General features: G+C 33.8%; 3 protein-coding genes across 4 annotated transcripts; all 3 read right to left on the bottom strand.

Moving 5' to 3' along the window:
- Positions 1-358: 358 nt before the first annotated feature.
- On the bottom strand, positions 359-5,913 carry LOC132294415 (uncharacterized). The gene is made up of 5 exons (XM_059792261.1): positions 5,870-5,913; positions 2,685-3,299; positions 1,898-2,599; positions 1,682-1,769; positions 359-1,037 (listed from the first exon to the last, which is right to left on the bottom strand). The coding sequence occupies exons 2-5, from the start codon at positions 2,808-2,810 to the stop codon at positions 1,012-1,014; spliced, it is 942 nt and encodes a 313-aa protein (XP_059648244.1). The 5' UTR covers positions 2,811-3,299; positions 5,870-5,913; the 3' UTR covers positions 359-1,011.
- A 1,467-nt stretch (positions 5,914-7,380) lies between these two features.
- On the bottom strand, positions 7,381-10,940 carry LOC132294414 (uncharacterized). Of its 2 annotated transcripts, none has more exons than XM_059792259.1 (4): positions 9,368-10,940; positions 8,592-9,284; positions 8,295-8,382; positions 7,381-7,709 (listed from the first exon to the last, which is right to left on the bottom strand). In XM_059792259.1, the coding sequence occupies exons 1-3, from the start codon at positions 9,980-9,982 to the stop codon at positions 8,296-8,298; spliced, it is 1,395 nt and encodes a 464-aa protein (XP_059648242.1). In that variant the 5' UTR covers positions 9,983-10,940; the 3' UTR covers positions 7,381-7,709; position 8,295. The 2 variants fall into 2 exon arrangements, with proteins under 2 accessions (XP_059648242.1, XP_059648243.1); XM_059792260.1 differs by lacking the exon at positions 7,381-7,709 and adding an exon at positions 7,718-8,072.
- A 2,680-nt stretch (positions 10,941-13,620) lies between these two features.
- Positions 13,621-15,628, bottom strand: LOC132295908 (uncharacterized). Its single transcript, XM_059794170.1, has 5 exons — positions 15,005-15,628; positions 14,222-14,923; positions 13,986-14,073; positions 13,804-13,874; positions 13,621-13,719 (listed from the first exon to the last, which is right to left on the bottom strand). Exons 1-5 carry the CDS (start codon positions 15,626-15,628, stop codon positions 13,621-13,623), a joined length of 1,584 nt encoding a protein of 527 aa, XP_059650153.1.
- Between the last annotated feature and the right edge of the window lie 977 nt (positions 15,629-16,605).

Here is a 16,605-nt window from a genome sequence, read left to right as displayed (position 1 = left end):
TTTATATTTTTTAAAACTTGTAAGAAATCTCTGAAAAAAAAAAAAAAAAAAAACCCCTTACGGTATTGGAGAGTGGAGACAAATATTATTCATGTCATTTTCTATCAATGTTTGAAATGGACCCTCTTCATTTTTTTTTTCCTTCTCTTCAAGCATCTACAAGTCTAAATTCAATTACTCATCACTTGCTAAACTATCCATTATATTATAATTTCATGCACAATTTTATTCCAACAAAGATAGTGACTTGGTGTGTATTTACGACGATCGTTGGCTACTTTAGCGTTTAGCAAGACAAAATTATATTTACGATAATTTTACTCTATGTACCTTATTTTATTTTATTTATGACGTGGAAGTGAATGTTACATGGTTTCAAAATGTGAAGTTGTTATAAAAACAAAAGAGGTGTTTGCTATAATTGCCAAGAAGACTTCTATGTTGTTGTTGAGGCAGTGTTTGGTTTTCTGTTGTTTTTGGGCCTACTTTTATTGGCCCACCCTCTTCAAATTCCTCTTATTTTATGACCACTATATTCTTCGGAAATTGCTGAACTCAAGCTGCAAGAAATAATTAAGTAGAATTTTTATTTTTTATTTATTAATTATTTTTATTTATCAAAGCTCAAAAACCACTAGCACAAAGAGCATATAGGTGCGACAACAGCAAAATAATGGTTAAACACAAATATGAAAGAAATGTTACAATCACGCTCAGTTAGGCCGGATTACAATATCATAAAGGAATAGAATCAAAGAACAACACCACTCATAATATGAGTCTTTCATAACTTGGTCATTGCATGAGCAACCTCATTGTCATGTCTAAGCACCTCACCAATAGAGGAAGAGGTAAAACGCTCTGCAAAGCCCCGATCAAAACCAGAAATCGACATTAAAATCTAGCACGCGGAGAGATAGGCAGACAGCTTCGGCAGATGCAGCAGAAAACATTTCCTCTCCCTCCCGACCAGGCGACGAAGCATCCTCATTGCATTTGATAAACCCACTGCTAGGGGTATGCTAGCTGTGCCAGGACTGGAATGAAGAGAAGAGAAGAGAACATAACAAAACAAAAAAAAAACATAAAGTTGTGCCTTGCTTTAAACACAAGAGAAGATAACAAGAACTCAGAAAAAAAACATGAAGTTTTATATAAAAATCAATGTAAAATTACCTACCCACCCAAATAACGAAAATTGATGGATGCAGTCTCTTATTTATTTATTTTTTTCTGTACAATCTAGACATCTTGTACTCTCCCAAGAAAATCACTAAATTTAGGGGTTTAGATGCTACTCGAATAAAATAAAAAATAAAAAATAAAAAATAAAAGATAAAAAATAAAAAAAAACTTCCTAGTTGCATAATCGTATTCTTATGACCCCAGAGAAACAGTAATCAGTAGTAGGCAATTATATATAAAGTGATTTCTGTTAATGAAATGGGGTTTCTCAAAGTCAATAATAGAAAATGTCTCATAATTATTGAAAGAAAAAAAAAAAGGCATATCATAACCTTCAACCAGACATTCCAATTTTGTAATTTGCCCTTCTTTACAATTTAAAAAATTAAAAATGATACCAATGGCAAATCCACTGAAAATAATAATAATAATAATAATAATAATAATAATAAAATAAATAAAATAAAATAACTATGCCAATTTATAATGATATTACCTTGTGGTTCTTGCTTTGGCTCCTTTAGTATGAAAGCATCAGTCAGAGCACAACTTGATACCAAAGCAGCCTCTAATAGACACAAAGCCTGCAAAAGAAATATATATATATATTAATTGTCAGCAAGTAGTTAATGTAACTACAATTATAAAGTGATGAACCCTAGACCAATATAAAAAGTACCATATATAGGTACAGAGCAGTTAATTAATTTACCTCCTCCTCACAAATGGTTACTTCTCGTTCTACAATTTCACTCATGGGTATATTCAATTTGTTGATAAGAGACAAGCCCGAGATCGGAGATAAAGGTGTTATGGTCAAATTGTCTGTCACCATGAACATGGACGGTTCTTTCATGAATCCCTCGCCAATTGTATCTACCAATGATTTTGAACTCTTTTCCCAATTTGTTGTATAAAGGGATTCAACAGTTGACCATGACGGGTGTAAAGCTTCCTTGATGAGAACGAACTGCTTACTGTGAGCTATTCCAGGGGCCAGCTTTGGATCAACTAAAGTTGCCTTCATCTCCTCAGATTCTAAGTACTTGTCAACGTCAAGATCTTTTATGCTCTTGTATAAGTTACCCAAACATCCATTCAAGGACAAAGATGGAAATTTATGAAAGAAATAACCAAGTGGAAATGTGAGAAAACTGCAGATGAGATCAACAAAATCTTTCTCTGCTTCAGCATACAATGCCATGTTGTTACATTTGTTGATGATAAGCTTCAAAGATATCCTTGCTTCTTTCGATCTTGTCGTGTCCATGCCCCTTTGAGATTCAGTTGTGCTTCTTGGACTCAATTCTACACGGCGAAATGCAAAAGTACTGGTTTTATTGACAGGTGATTCCAAGACGGTCTCAGAAAAAGGTGACATAGATGTTAATGAACACACGAGCAACTTCAGTACCTGAGAGAAGACCATCCCATTTATTATGTTAAAATACATGTAGAATAAAAGAAATTTAAAAACAATCAATTAACTTGCTCATTACCTCATCCTTCCCTATGTTTATGCACTTCTCTTTTATTGTACTTTCATCTACGGCCCCAATCTCTTTAAGCAACGTTAAACAAGTCATAGTGGACATTGGCAGTACTTGAAAGTCATCAGTTATCATAAAACTGTGAGCTGGGTTTCACAAAACCCCCTCCAAATCTAGGACCCAAGAGAGGAATTCCCAATTTCACCACATGATCTATGATTTTTCCACAATGGCAACAAGCACTTCTGTAATGACTCAAAGTGCATCCGTCCTCGCAAGCATAGTACTCATCACTAGTACTATTAACAAAGTTCAGTTTAAGGTTTCTGCAGTAGATTTCAGCAGCACTCCGAGGATATAGTAGCTGGTCCTTGCATTTCACACTTTGCAGATGCTTATCGCCAAGTTTCTCGATACTTTCGTATAAGGTGTTAAGGCAACCAATCTCCACTTTCAATGCTTGTTCACGGGCGAGTCTAATAATGGTTCCAATAGGCATAGTCATGAAGCTGAAGAGAGCATCAATGAAATCGTTATCGGACTCGGCAAAAACAACTCGATTTTTCTCTTCTTCCACCAGAACCTTCAGAGTTAGACTTCGTGGAGCTTTTCTTCTCATCATTGCTTTGAAAAAAAAAAAAAAAAAAAAAATTTGAAAATAATAGAATTGGCAACCAAGTAGATATCAGTTTTCTAGGCAAAATTCAGTTCATACTTCAAGCAAATGCAGCCTCAATTAATTAACACATAACATTTTATGCCTAATAAAGAAAAAAAACTAAGGGGCCATTTGGTAACGTTTATGTTTAAGCAATGAAAAATAATAAACATCACCAATGGAAGAGTAGTGGTGGTGAGTCCTTAACAAGTGGAAACTAACCTAGCAAACTGTTTGTTTATTAACAAACTAACAAGCTGCATAATTCGCGATAGACATCACAAAAATTATTTTGTAATGTCTATCGTTGCTCGCAAAGGAAATGAACTCTGTATTTTAAAAAAAGATTGTGATTATTAAATTAGACTTTTAATTTAATATTACAATGATACTGTGCAAAAATGGGATATGCACTTAATATGGATGCTCGAGTTATAACATAAATTATGAGCGATGTGGAAATGGATCAAGTAATCTGTTCCTTTATCCAAGAAAAGGTATTTCTAGTTTACATGGTCCAACCATTGATTCTGAAAAGTTCTACAATAAATTGGGGTAGGTCCCTATACCCTATCCATAATTATGTTATTTACTGGAATGATTTTACTGAAAGGGCAAGTACAATTTAAAAATGCTTTACTTATGTAGAAATACAAAGTAACAAACATTACAATTTTCAAACTGGTGAAGGAGGTTTTCAATACAAGAGATTCTGATATTATTTTGAGAATTCCTAGTAGGGGAGACTGATGGAGAAGATTTGAAGATATGGGGCCTACAGTTGGTAAGTTCTTGGTGAAGACTGCATATAGGTTGGCTGTTGCTATGAATTTTTCTGTGGATCAGTGCAGTAACCAAGCTCAGAGAAGTGCATCTTTTTCCAGATTTTCTACCTGCCAGATTACTTGGAAGATTAAAACTTTGAGAAAAATTCAGTTTTTTTCTTGTGGCAATGCTGTCATGAGAGGTTGCCAGTTCTCTTGAATTTGAAGAAAAATAACAGCATGTCGTTTGGTTGATGAATCTACTTGCCATGTTTTATTTGATTGTCCATCAGCTCAACTGGTGTGGAGATTAAGTCCTCTCAGAGTCAGTTTTCATGCTTAACCTGGGGGATGGTATTGAAGACGGAATTTCCTTACAGATTTGTGGAGTGGGGTCAAAGAATCTGAAAACTTAACCAGCCTTGCTTCTTTCATTGCTTGGCAAAAGTTTGAAAGAGTAGAAATCATTTTGTGTTGAAATTCCACATTCTTGGAATCGTGATCAACTTGAAGTTTGTACTCAGATTTGGAAGGCTCCAGCTGATGGCAGATTCAAGTTGAATATAGACGCTTCTTTCAAGTCTGATAGTAGGGGCTGTGGAGGAGGTCTGATTTTGCGGATTCATGAAGGTCATCCTGTGCGAATTGTAAACCGGTTCAGCAGATGAAGCCATTGTTACAGAGAAGGTCTTAAACTTCTTCAGAAATGGGGTTATCAAAAAGTTGATGTTGAGGGTGATTGTCAGCCTCTGAAGGAGTTAAGTTGAGGGTGATTGTCAGCCTGTTAATTGTCGAAAGAGATGATTGATTTGTAGTTAGATTTGAAGAATGGTGTACAATAGGACAAGATTTTGCTTCGAAAACACATGAGAATGATGAATATCATGCAAGACATTTTGAAAATGATCATCATCATCCTTGTCTTTATCCCAAAGAGAAGGCATTGGGCACATGAATTCTCTTTTTCCATTCTTTCATATTAGATGCCATATCCGCTCTTAAATTTAGAATTTTGAGGTTTTAATTACTTCATCTCAAGTGAGTTTTGGCCGGCCTCTTTGTCATCCACCTTCTACACAAATAACTCTTCCTCATTATATAGGTTCATCATTGGGCCTATGTTGAATATGACCATACTATCCAAGTCTACTTTCCCTAATTTTATCATTTTTAGGCGTTATACCTAGTGTTCCCCCCACGCATTTGTTATTTATCTTATCTTTTCCAGTATTCCTATCGTCCAATGTATCATCCTCATTTTCGCTACATAGATGCATTGTACTGTGTCTTTCTCAACGCCCAACACTCTGCTCCATACAACATTTTGAAGATGGTTGAGCAGAGGAAAGGAAAAAGTAAAGGAGACACGCAGTTGCAAACCATGGCTGACCTATGGTTTTTCGGCATTTACCGGACAATTTGATACAACTTTTGGATTCTTAGACGTGTTTTATGAACTAAATCCATGAAAGAATAATCCAAATTAGTTTTGAGGTGAATAGATAAGTGAAATCAAGGGTGGAAATTGAGTGGGAATCAAATGAACACAAAGATGTCAACCATGAGTGAAACAGCTTCTTTGGCACTAAAATGCTCTCAAAATTAAAATGACAGTAATTACACTACCTCAAAATATATAATACATAACTAGGAATATATATATATATATATATATATATATATATATATATATGAAGATGAAGAATATCAAAGAAGTACCCCCGTTAAAGAAACACATTTAAATACTCAGGAATGGAAAAGATAGATGGTACCTGAACTGAGCAAGCAAGAAGAACACAGCCTCAATTGTTTGAATATTAATTTGTGGGTTGTTGATGCTTAGAGAAGAAGTGAACAATGGATGATGATTTATAAGTGGTTTTAAAAGGGAAAGCAAAGGCATAAAGAAAAAGTAGCAGACGATGATCGGGTGTTACAAGGAGAGTGGAAACAATCAATAAATATATAAAAAGAGACGGACGGCAAACCCATTTATTTGTATTATACAGCTAATAGTAATCAAATATAGACTCTAGAGAGAGAGGTTTAAATAAAGAAAAAAAATAAACAAAAATCATATGTGACAAAAAGAAAAAAAAAATAAAGACAATCATAGGCTTTATTTATGATATACAGCTAATAGAAAGAGAATGAAGTTACATTTTTTTGTTTAATTCTAATAAAAAAATAAAAAAATCTCATGAGTTCCCATTAATCATTGCAATGCATTTAATTAAATGATAGATTACTACTCTTACGATAAAATATCCTCATTATATGATAAAAATACTATTAGAACACTAGCTCTTAACAATATGATATTATATAATTAAGTCATTTGTTGAAAGAAATTATTTTACTAACTCCATATCAATTCATCACCATCACTCACCATCACCATCTTTGCATAACTTATCTTCTTCCATTTTTTTAATTATTATTATTATTATTATTATTTTTTCATAGAGTATCTGTGACTAGATATAATTTTTAGCTGCATATCAAGTGCAAACTCAAAAGAGGAATCAAAATAGACAAATGAATGAAACTACTCAGTTGAAAAACTATATGGGTTGGGTGATTTGTAGATTATGGGCTTGAGCCCAATACAGAACGAACTTTTAAGTTATAGGCCCAGCTAATAGTTTTTCAACTTAATAGTTTCATGTCTAGTGCCCATTAAGTTGAAAACTGTCATAAAGAAAAGGGGTCTACGCATTTACATTTAGGTGGGCACTAAACACCTTAAATGTTAAAGAAATAGACAAGGGTTCTTATGTAATTTTGTCCAATTTAAGCAACTTTACAATGTCTAGTACATTTTTGTCAAAGAAATCCTAGCATGGAGTTGCATTCATACATCTGAATTATACTTTTAAATTTTTTATGCTTATTTTTAATTAAAATATTATGATGCATTTAATAAATAAAAAAAGTTTAAATCTTAATATTCAAGAAATGAAAAAAAGATTACATACCCCCCTCCCCCTAACTTGGTCGGTATTTTAATAATTGTCTCTTCAAAATACCACTCTGTTCATTGGGGAGAGTTTAGTATCAAAATTTTAAAAAAAGAGAATTTAATGCAAATAGTTACAAATTAAAGAGGTTTATATGCAATTTGCCTTAAAAAATAATGTTAAAATGAGTTGTTTTTGAAGTTCTATTTCAAACTATTTTTTTTTAATTTTTTTATAAATCTCTCAATTCAAAAGGTCAATAAAAAAACCAACACCGGCCTTGTATATTATTCTTCCATCCTGTCTCCATACTCACCACAACATCCAACAAAGCAATCCATTCTATTCTCCAAACATTATTCAAGTTTAAATCTTGGCGCCAAAATTCAACATGATCTCCATATTCTTCCAACATATTCCTCCATTCACCAAAACGACCAAACGCTAATCAAATACATAATTAATTAACAGTTCTAAATACAAGGTCTATGTCATGAACTACCATCAGCATGATAACTTGGTAGCCAAGCTCGCACAAATGTCCTACAAGATCTAATCCACATATAATATACCAGCAAGAGACATTTGATTTGAAGCTCAAATTTCACTTGCCATGGACCTTTAATCTTTATAAAAAACTGCTGGACTCAACCTGCAAGAAACAATCAAGTTGAAAACAAAATTAGATCAAAGCTCAAAAGCCACTTACACGGAGAGCATATATAATCATTAAACAGAAATGAGCCCAGAAAAAAGTTCTGTCACGAGACTTGTAGCTTCAGAAGTCCAAAATGTAACATAAAAGCAAAAATACCTCTTGCTTTGAACATAAGAAAATAATACAACTGAAAAAAAAAAAAAAAAAAGGTGAATTTTTATCTGAAATTCAATGTAAAATTACCTACCCAACCAAATAACATAAACTTATTGATGCAGTCTCTTGTTTTTGTGCTGTAAAATCTAGACATCTCGTGCTCTCCCAAGATCATCACTAAATTTAGGGCATTGGACGCCACTAAGAAAAAGAAAAGAAATGAAAAATCTATAAAGTTAGACAATCTTATTACCCCAGAGAAACATCAGTTAGGGCATCCAGATGCACAGGATGGGTGAGCTGAGCTGCTACCAAATACCAATGGCGCGCTAGTCCACTCATAACAACAGAAACTATGCCAATTTATAACTGCATTCCTGTTAAGTTTCCATTCTGTTCATGCATCGATAGAGATGAAATTACCTCATTGTTCTTCTTTTGCCTCCTTTAGTATGAAAGCATCAGTCAGAACACATTTTGATACCAAAGCAGCTTCTAATAGACGCAAAGCCTGCAAAAGAAATATATATATATATATATATATATATGTCAGCAAGGAGTTAATAGAACTACAACTTTGAAAGAATTACAATACTTCAATCTAAACACATTCCTGCATCCCCCTCACACATGATTTGATCTTGCATGAGGAGAGGTAGAACAAGTGTTGAACCCAAGACCAATTTTAAAAAAACAGTAGGTCCGGAGAAGTTAATTTACCTCCTCCTCACCAATGGTTACTTCTTGTTCTACAATGTCCCTGATTGGTATGTTCAATTTGTTAATAAGAGAGAAGCCTGATATTGGAGATAAAGGTGTTATGGTCAAATTGTCTGTCACCATGAACATGGACGGTCCTTTCATGAATCTCTCGCCAGTTATAGCTACTCCTGGATGATAATAATAATCCATTCTGAAAAGGGAAGAAACAGTTGACCACGACGGATCTAAAGCTTCCTCGATGGGAATGAACTGCCGCTTATTGTAACCTAATCCAGGGGCCAGCTTTGGATTGACTAAAGTTGCCTTCATCTCTTCAGATTTCAAGAATTCAACATCAAGATCCTGTATGCTCTTGTGTACGTTAGCCAAGCATCCCCTCAATGACAGACATGGAAATTCTTTAAAGACATAACCAAGTGGAATGGTGAGAAAACTGCTGATCAGATCAACAAAATCTTCCCTAGCTTCAACATACAATGCCCTATTGGTAGACTTGTTGATTATAAGCTTCAAAGTTATCTTGGCGTCTCTTTTTGTACTTTTCATCGCTCTTTCAGATTGATTTGTGCTTCTTGGACTACATTCTCCACGGCGAATTGCAGAACTTGTTTTACTAATGATTGGCGATTTGAAAACAGTCTCAGAAAAAGGTGCCATAGATGTTAATGAACAATTGATCAACTTCAGAACCTGAGAAAAAGACCATCCATTTTGTTAATTTAATTACGTGTAGACTAAAACAAAAAATAATAATCAACTTAATTGTTAATTACCTCATCCTTCCCTAAGTTTATACACCTCTCTTTTATTGTGGTTCCATCCTCAGCTCCAAGCTCCGTCAGCAAGGTCAAGCAAGTCATAGTGGACAAGGGCAGTACTTGAAAGTCATCCGTTATCATGAAGCGTGAGGTGGGTTTCACAAAAATTCCTCCAACTGGAGGAACAGAGAGAGGATTCCCCAGCTTCACCATTTGATCATTAATGCATCTTCCACAACGGCAACAAGCAGTTTGGTAAGGATGAAACGTGCATTTGAGTGCCCCGCAGGCATAGTACCCATTTGTAGTACAATTAACAAAATCTAGTTTAAGGTTTCTGCAGTAAATTTCAGCAGCACTACGAGGATGTAGCAGCATGTCCTTGCACTGCACACTTTGCAGATGTTTAACTTCAAGATTCTCAATACTTTCATATAAGTTGTTCAGGCAACCACTCTCCCATTTCGATGCTTGTTCGTGGGTGAGTCTAATAATGTTTCCAACTGGCATAGTCATGAAGCTGAAGAGAACATCAACAAAATCGTTATCGGATTCGGCAAAAACAACTCGATTCTTCTCCTCATCCACCAGGACCTTTAGGCTTAGACTTTGTGAAGCTTCATTTGCCATTGCTTACAAGATAAGAAATAAAAATCAGTTTTCTTCACAAAATTAGTTTATACTTTAAGCAAATGCAATCTGCATGAATTAACAAATAATATTTTAGATGTATTATTTACCACACAATTGTCAAAAGCATGCATGGGTTAGGAGTACGTTTACTGCGAATTTTGTTGGTGTATGACAGTCTTGATGTTTTCTTAAGTTTATTAGATTAGATTTTTAATTTAATATTATAATGAAATTATATATATGCATGCTGTTGGAACCCTAAAACCTCAATGGAAAGACACTGTTGATTTGTAGTTAAATTTTGAAAATGGTGTACAATAGGACTAGAATTTGCTTCAAAAAAAACACTTGAAAATAATATTTTATATGAATTTATATATACACAAACATTTAGATTAAGTACTGGTTATTTGAATGTCGTGCAAGACATTTAAAGATAATGAACAGATGAAGAAGGAAAAGAAAAACAAAAAGGAGAACACATAGTTGCAAACCATGGCCGACCTATGGTTTTTAGGCATACATTTTGACTAATTTACCTGACGATTCGATCCAACTTTTGGATTCTTGGATGTGTTTTATGAACTAAATTCATAACATAATACTTTGAACTAGTTTTGAGGTCAATAGATGAGTGAAATAGAGGGTGGAAATAGAGTCGGAATCCAGTGAACACAACATTTCAACCATAGATTTGCATGGACGGACCTAGAAAACTATGTGACTGGGGTCTTTAACAACAACCATATAAAAAATGTTGGGGAGGGGGGCAATTGTAGGATTTTTCTATAATTTCAGTGGGGGCAACTCTAAAATTTTAGGGGTATATATTAAAAAAAGGGAAAAATCAATGGTACATAGTAAAAAGAAAAGAGAAACAGTGGGGGAAATTGCCCCCACTGAGCGATGAATAGATCCATCCCTAAACAGTTTCTTTGGCTAAAATAGTATCAAATTTCAGAAGTTCATTGGGGTGTTAGAAAGTCAGTGGAAAGCTGGAACACCCCCCCCCCCCCCCCCCCCCCCCACCCCCGCGGCGGGCGCGTTTGGTAGCGTACGCGAAGAAAAAGGAAAATAATACCCCCCGCGGGCGCGTTTGGTAGCCTACGTGAAGAAAAAGGAAAGAAAAAATAGACAAAGACACACTTTTTATGTTTGACAAAAGGACACTTAAAATAGTTTACTTGTTTTTTGAATAAAGACATTCCTAAGTGTTTAAAAATAGACAAAGATACTCCTTTACATAAAAAATTGACCAAATTACCCTTTGATCGCTTAGGAGACTTTTTTTAACTTTACAATTTAATAAATTGAACCAATTTACCCTCATGAACAATTTATAAACAAAAAGTAGCAGAAGTTCATTGGGGTGTTATAAAGTGAGTGGAAAGCTGGAAACAATAAAGCAGGATACTTTCCCGCCCGCCCCCCGGCCCCTTCCGCTCTCGGGCGCGTTTGGTAGCGTACGTGAAGAAAAAGGAAAATAATATAATAATATTAAGGGTAAAGTACAGCCACACTCTTAATGTTTGACAAAAGGATACTTAAAGGAAGCTTACCTGTTTTTTGAACAAAGACATCCTTGAATGTTTAAAAATGGACAAAGACACCCCTTTAGATGAGAAATTGATCAAATTACCCATGACTGTTTATGAGATTTTTTTTAACTTTACAATTAAATAAATTGAACCAATCTACCCTCATGAACAATTTATAAATATCCTAACCTTTTTTTTTTTGTTATTTACTTTATAAATATTCTAACTTCTTAAAAATTTAGACGTCTAAAATGATTTTTTGATCCAATATATATATTTCAAAAAAGGATAGTATTAATTCTTTATTTAATTAATAAGGGAAAATAATAATAGTGTTAACAAAATGCCCAGTCCTTACTTACCTTTTAACTAAAAAAAAAAAAAAAAATGCACCATCCTACCACACGCGGATTTGTAATTTTGTATTCACCTTTTCATTTTCATCAGTCCCAAAATAATTAGTCCATTTATAAAGTAAGTGATTTTTTTAATATTATTAATTTAACCTTCAATCGAAAAATCGAAAAACATTCCAAAATTTTTTATGTATAGTCTTTTTCTCTTTATACAGTTTCCTTATTTATTGAAAAAAATAATAGTAATAAACAGGGACTGACTGCAAAATGTCCTCTCAGTTTGGAATGGTTAGTAGTCCATACATAATAAAACACACCATTGTACTCATGGACATTTAGTTCTATAATATAACTTTTTCATTTTCAAACGAAGGATTAAAGCGTTCAAGGGCAGATCTAGGATTTTTAGGTGGGGTGGACTAATTTTATTTTAGTATGGTGGTTGAGTTTAGTTGGGCTTCATTGAATTTTTAGGGTGGGCTAATATTATTAATTTTTTTTTTTTTTTTTTTGGACTGAACTAATATATTAGTATAGTGAAAAAAGAAATTTTTTTTTGGGGTGGGCTGCAGCCGTTCCCCGTGTCCACTCTGAGGGCGTTAACTTATGAGATGAGGACATTTGTCATAAAAACAAAAATAAAAACTTTATGAGTTCGCATTAACCTAGACGTGTCATCGAACATTGCAATGCATTTAATTAAAAGATATATTACTAATTTTATGACAAATATCCTCATTATATGTCACAAAAATATTGCCGACATGCACTGTTATCAATATGATAGTATAGGGTTAAGTTGTTTGTGAAAGAAATTGTTCCAGTAATGCATATCAATTTTTCATCATTATCTTTATCTTTATTCCGCACAAATAATCTTCCTTCCACTCTTTTCTATCATACTGACTAGATTTAGTTTTTAGTCAAATGCATTCTCAAAAAACAGGAATCAATGTAGACATGTGAATGAAACTAGTTAAATCTTTTAAGCCCAGATTGACATGAAATGCTTCACGTGTTTCTTTCCACTTAATGCAAATGACAATTGTTAGTGTATATGGGTTTTGAGCCCAATACAAAAGGAACTTTTGTTATAGGCCCACCTTGGTAATAGATGCTTCAGGTGTCTATCTGAGAAATTTTTAAATGATGTTTGACCATTTATACTTAATGGATCAATTTAATTCAAACTTTTTGATTATAAAATGGTCTAAGGTATCTAACAATTTTTCGCATATCACACATCTAAAAGCAAGCACGGTCAAAACTCCACACATTTACATTTAGGTGTGCGCTAAACACCTAAATGTTAAAGGAAAAGGCAAGAATTAAATGGTCATTTAAATACCTTATATATATATATATATATATATATATATATATATGGCCTCTCTTTGTTATTCTTCCATCCTGGCACAACAACATCCACTCACTTCTCAAAACATTTATTTTCTTCAACCATTCTTCAATTTTGAAAAATTTGGCTGCAAAATTCAACATGATCCCTATATTCTTCGAACATAATCCATTCACCAAAACAACCAAACACTATCCAAATATATAATTAATTAACAGTTCAAAATACGTCATGAACTACCATCAACATGATATCTTGGTAGCCATTAGCCAAGCTCGCACAAAAGTCCTACAAGGCCTAGCTAATACCACATACATATAATATAATATAATATAATATATATATATATATATATATACCAAGTCCAAGAAAGCTAGGTCATAATTAACCAAAAACTACCACCAGCAAGAGACATTGGATTTCAAGCTCAAATTTCACTTGCCACGGACCTTCAATCTCTTTTTGGAAACTGCTGGACTCGGCCTGCAAGAGACAATTAAGTTGAGAACAAAATTAGATCGAAAAGCTCAAAAGCCACTAGCACGAAGAGCATATAGGTAGTAATACAACAACATAATAATCATTAAACAGAAATAACCCTAGACAAGCTTCTGTCACATCAGTCACAAGATTTGTAGCTTCACAAGTCCAAAATGTAACATAAAAAACAAAATTAACAATGGTAACTCCACTCATAACAACAGAAACTGTGCCAATTTCTGTTCATGCATCAAGATGACTGATATTACCTTTTGGTTCTTGTTTTGGTTCCTTCAGTATTAAAGCATCAGTCAGAGCAGATCTCGATACCAAAGCAGCCTCTAGTAGACGCAAAGCCTGCAAAATAAAATATATATGTAAATATATATAAATTTTCAGCAACTAGTTAATCATGAACGTACGTGGAGAGGTAAACAGATTGCTATGAAAAAGTGTTGAAACAAAAAAAAATTAAAAAATTAAAGGTCCAAAGGAGTAAATTTACCTCCTCCTCACTAATGGTTACTTCTCGTTCTACAATGTCACTAATGGGAATATTAAGTTTGTTAATAAGAGATAAGCCAGAGACTAGAGATAAAGGTGTTATGGTCAAATTGTCCGTCACCATGTACTTTGACGGCCCTTTCACGAATCTCTCGCCAGTTGAAGCTACTTTAAAATTAGAACAAGTTCTTTCAACAAGAGAAGTAAGAGAAGTAATGGTTGGCCGCGACGGATACAAAGCTTCCTCGATGGGGATGAGCTGCTTATTGCAAGCTATTCCAGGAGCCAGCTTTGGATTGATTAGAGTTTCCTTCATTTCCTCAGATTTCAGGAATTCGTCAACATCAAGTGCCTGGATGCTCTTGTATAAGTTAGCCAAGCATCCCCTCAACGACAAACTTGGAAATTCTTTAAATACAAAACCAAGTGGAACGGTGAGAAAACTGCTGATGAGATTAACAAAATCTTCCCTGGCTTCAACATACAATGCCCTGTTGTTACATTTGTTGATGATGAGTTTCAAATCTATCTTTGCCTCGTTGCTTCTTGTTGTGTCCATGGCCCTTCTAGATTCATTTGTGGTAATTCTTGGACTAAATTCTTCACCACCAACTGCAACACTGGTTTTATTGTCTTCTGTTTCCAAGACAGTCTCAGAAAAAGGTGCCATAGATGTTAATGAAGCCTTGAGCATCTTCAGAACCTGAAAGAAAGACCATCCATTTTGATACTTTACATGTTCGACAAAAAGAAAAATAATATTACAAACAATTTTTTTAATTACCTCATCGTTGCCTATCTTTATACACCTCTGTTTTATTGTGGTTCCATCCACAACTCCAAGCTCTTTAAGCAAGGTTAGGACAGTCATCGTGGACAACGGCAATACTTGAAAGTCATCAGTTATCATGAAACGAGAGGTGGGCTTCACAAAAACACCTCCGACTGGAGGAACAGAGCTACTATTTTCCAGTTTCACCATATATTTTATGGGGCTTCCACAACGGCAATGAGCAGTTGGGTAAGGAAACAAAGTGCATTCTGTTCTCCCACATCTGCATCCATAGTACTCATTATTACTAGTAGTACAATTAACAAAATTTAGTTTTAGGTTTCTGCAATAAATTTCGGCAGCACTACGGGGACGTAGCAGCATGTCCTTGCACTCTGCACTTAGCAGATGTGTATCGTCGAGATTCTCGATACTTTCATATAAGTTGTTCATGCAACCAATCTCCCATTTTGATGCTTGTTCATGGGTGCTTCTAATAAAGGTTCCAATAGGCATACTCATGAAGCTGAAGAGAACATCAACAAAACCATGATCGGACTCGGCAAAAACAACTCGATTTGTTTCTTCATCCACCAGGACCTTCAGACTTAGACTTTGTGAAGCTTCATCTGCCATTGCTTTAAATAGAGAGAAAAAAATAAATAAATAAATAAATTTAAGTTGGCGACTAACTAGAGATATCAGTTTTATTGGCAAAATTCAGTTTATACTTTTAAGCAAATGCACTCTGCATTAATATATTTTATTACACAATTAGGGGTGGTAATTAAGCGGGTATTGAATGGGCTGGTCATGGATGGGCTAATAACTTATTATATATTAACTCATTAATAGTGAGTCATGAAAGGGTTAGAGATCAAATGAGCGGGTCATAAGCGGGACAAACATGTGAAGATGTCATGTTAAATAAGCAAATTCAAATTAGAAGTTGCACCACATGACGACAATAACCTAAATTATTTTTCAAGCGTCCTTTGTTTATTGCTAAGACTGGTCAAAAACCCTCAAGAACTTCTCATGTCCTTTCCTTATTAGATATTTCCCGTTTCATGTAAAATAAAAAACAAAAAATATATATATACATGCAACATATATATAAATTTAACTATTACATACTATTCTTACGAACTATATATATATATTATAATAAATACTAAATAGACCCATTTATAAATTAGTTTATATGTTAAAACTGATGGGGTGTCATTGTTAAAAACCAAAAAAAAAAAAAAAAAAAAAAAGAAAAAAAACCTTACATATGACTATTCGGGAAAATCTTATGAGATGTCACAGTAATTTATCAAAAGATAATAATAATAATAATAACAATAACAAATAACATTATTGAAATATATATAATGCATGAATGCAATTATCTAGAACCTTTCATTAACAAAACTAAAAAAAAAAAAAAAAAAGCATGAACTGAATTAATTTTTTATATATATGAAAGGTTACACCCTCTATTTACCAAAAAAAAAAACTTCACAAATCAAATAATGATTATAATAACTTCAATGTGTTCTTCAACTATATATTTTCCTTATAAAATCAATTGTATTAAGTGTAACAGGGTTTTTTTTTCCACATAA

The sequence above is a fragment of the Cornus florida genome, unplaced genomic scaffold (genome assembly GCF_030987335.1).
Source record: "Cornus florida cultivar Cherokee Brave unplaced genomic scaffold, ASM3098733v1 CherokeeBrave_3.0.0_Hap2_Chr02, whole genome shotgun sequence".
NCBI classification, from domain to species: domain Eukaryota; kingdom Viridiplantae; phylum Streptophyta; class Magnoliopsida; order Cornales; family Cornaceae; genus Cornus; species Cornus florida.
This window is presented reverse-complemented; position numbering and strand designations above follow the sequence as displayed.

What these genes read in the sequence shown, in the direction of transcription:
- LOC132295908 (XM_059794170.1), bottom strand. Translation starts at nt 15,628, where the DNA reads ATGGCAGATGAAGCTTCACAAAGTCTAAGTCTGAAGGTCCTGGTGGAT. An exon ending in TAACCATTAGTGAGGAGGAG is followed by an intron (nt 14,074 to 14,221) that starts GTAAATTTACTC and finishes TTTATTTTGCAG; the next exon opens with GCTTTGCGTCTACTAGAGGC. An exon ending in TTAATGATTATTATGTTGTT is followed by an intron (nt 13,720 to 13,803) that starts GTATTACTACCT and finishes TGTCTCTTGCAG; the next exon opens with GCCGAGTCCAGCAGTTTCCA.
- LOC132294415 (XM_059792261.1), bottom strand. Translation starts at nt 2,810, where the DNA reads ATGATAACTGATGACTTTCAAGTACTGCCAATGTCCACTATGACTTGT. An exon ending in TAAACATAGGGAAGGATGAG is followed by an intron (nt 2,600 to 2,684) that starts GTAATGAGCAAG and finishes GTCTTCTCTCAG; the next exon opens with GTACTGAAGTTGCTCGTGTG. An exon ending in TAACCATTTGTGAGGAGGAG is followed by an intron (nt 1,770 to 1,897) that starts GTAAATTAATTA and finishes TTTCTTTTGCAG; the next exon opens with GCTTTGTGTCTATTAGAGGC.
- LOC132294414 (XM_059792259.1), bottom strand. Translation starts at nt 9,982, where the DNA reads ATGGCAAATGAAGCTTCACAAAGTCTAAGCCTAAAGGTCCTGGTGGAT. An exon ending in TAAACTTAGGGAAGGATGAG is followed by an intron (nt 9,285 to 9,367) that starts GTAATTAACAAT and finishes TCTTTTTCTCAG; the next exon opens with GTTCTGAAGTTGATCAATTG. An exon ending in TAACCATTGGTGAGGAGGAG is followed by an intron (nt 8,383 to 8,591) that starts GTAAATTAACTT and finishes TTTCTTTTGCAG; the next exon opens with GCTTTGCGTCTATTAGAAGC.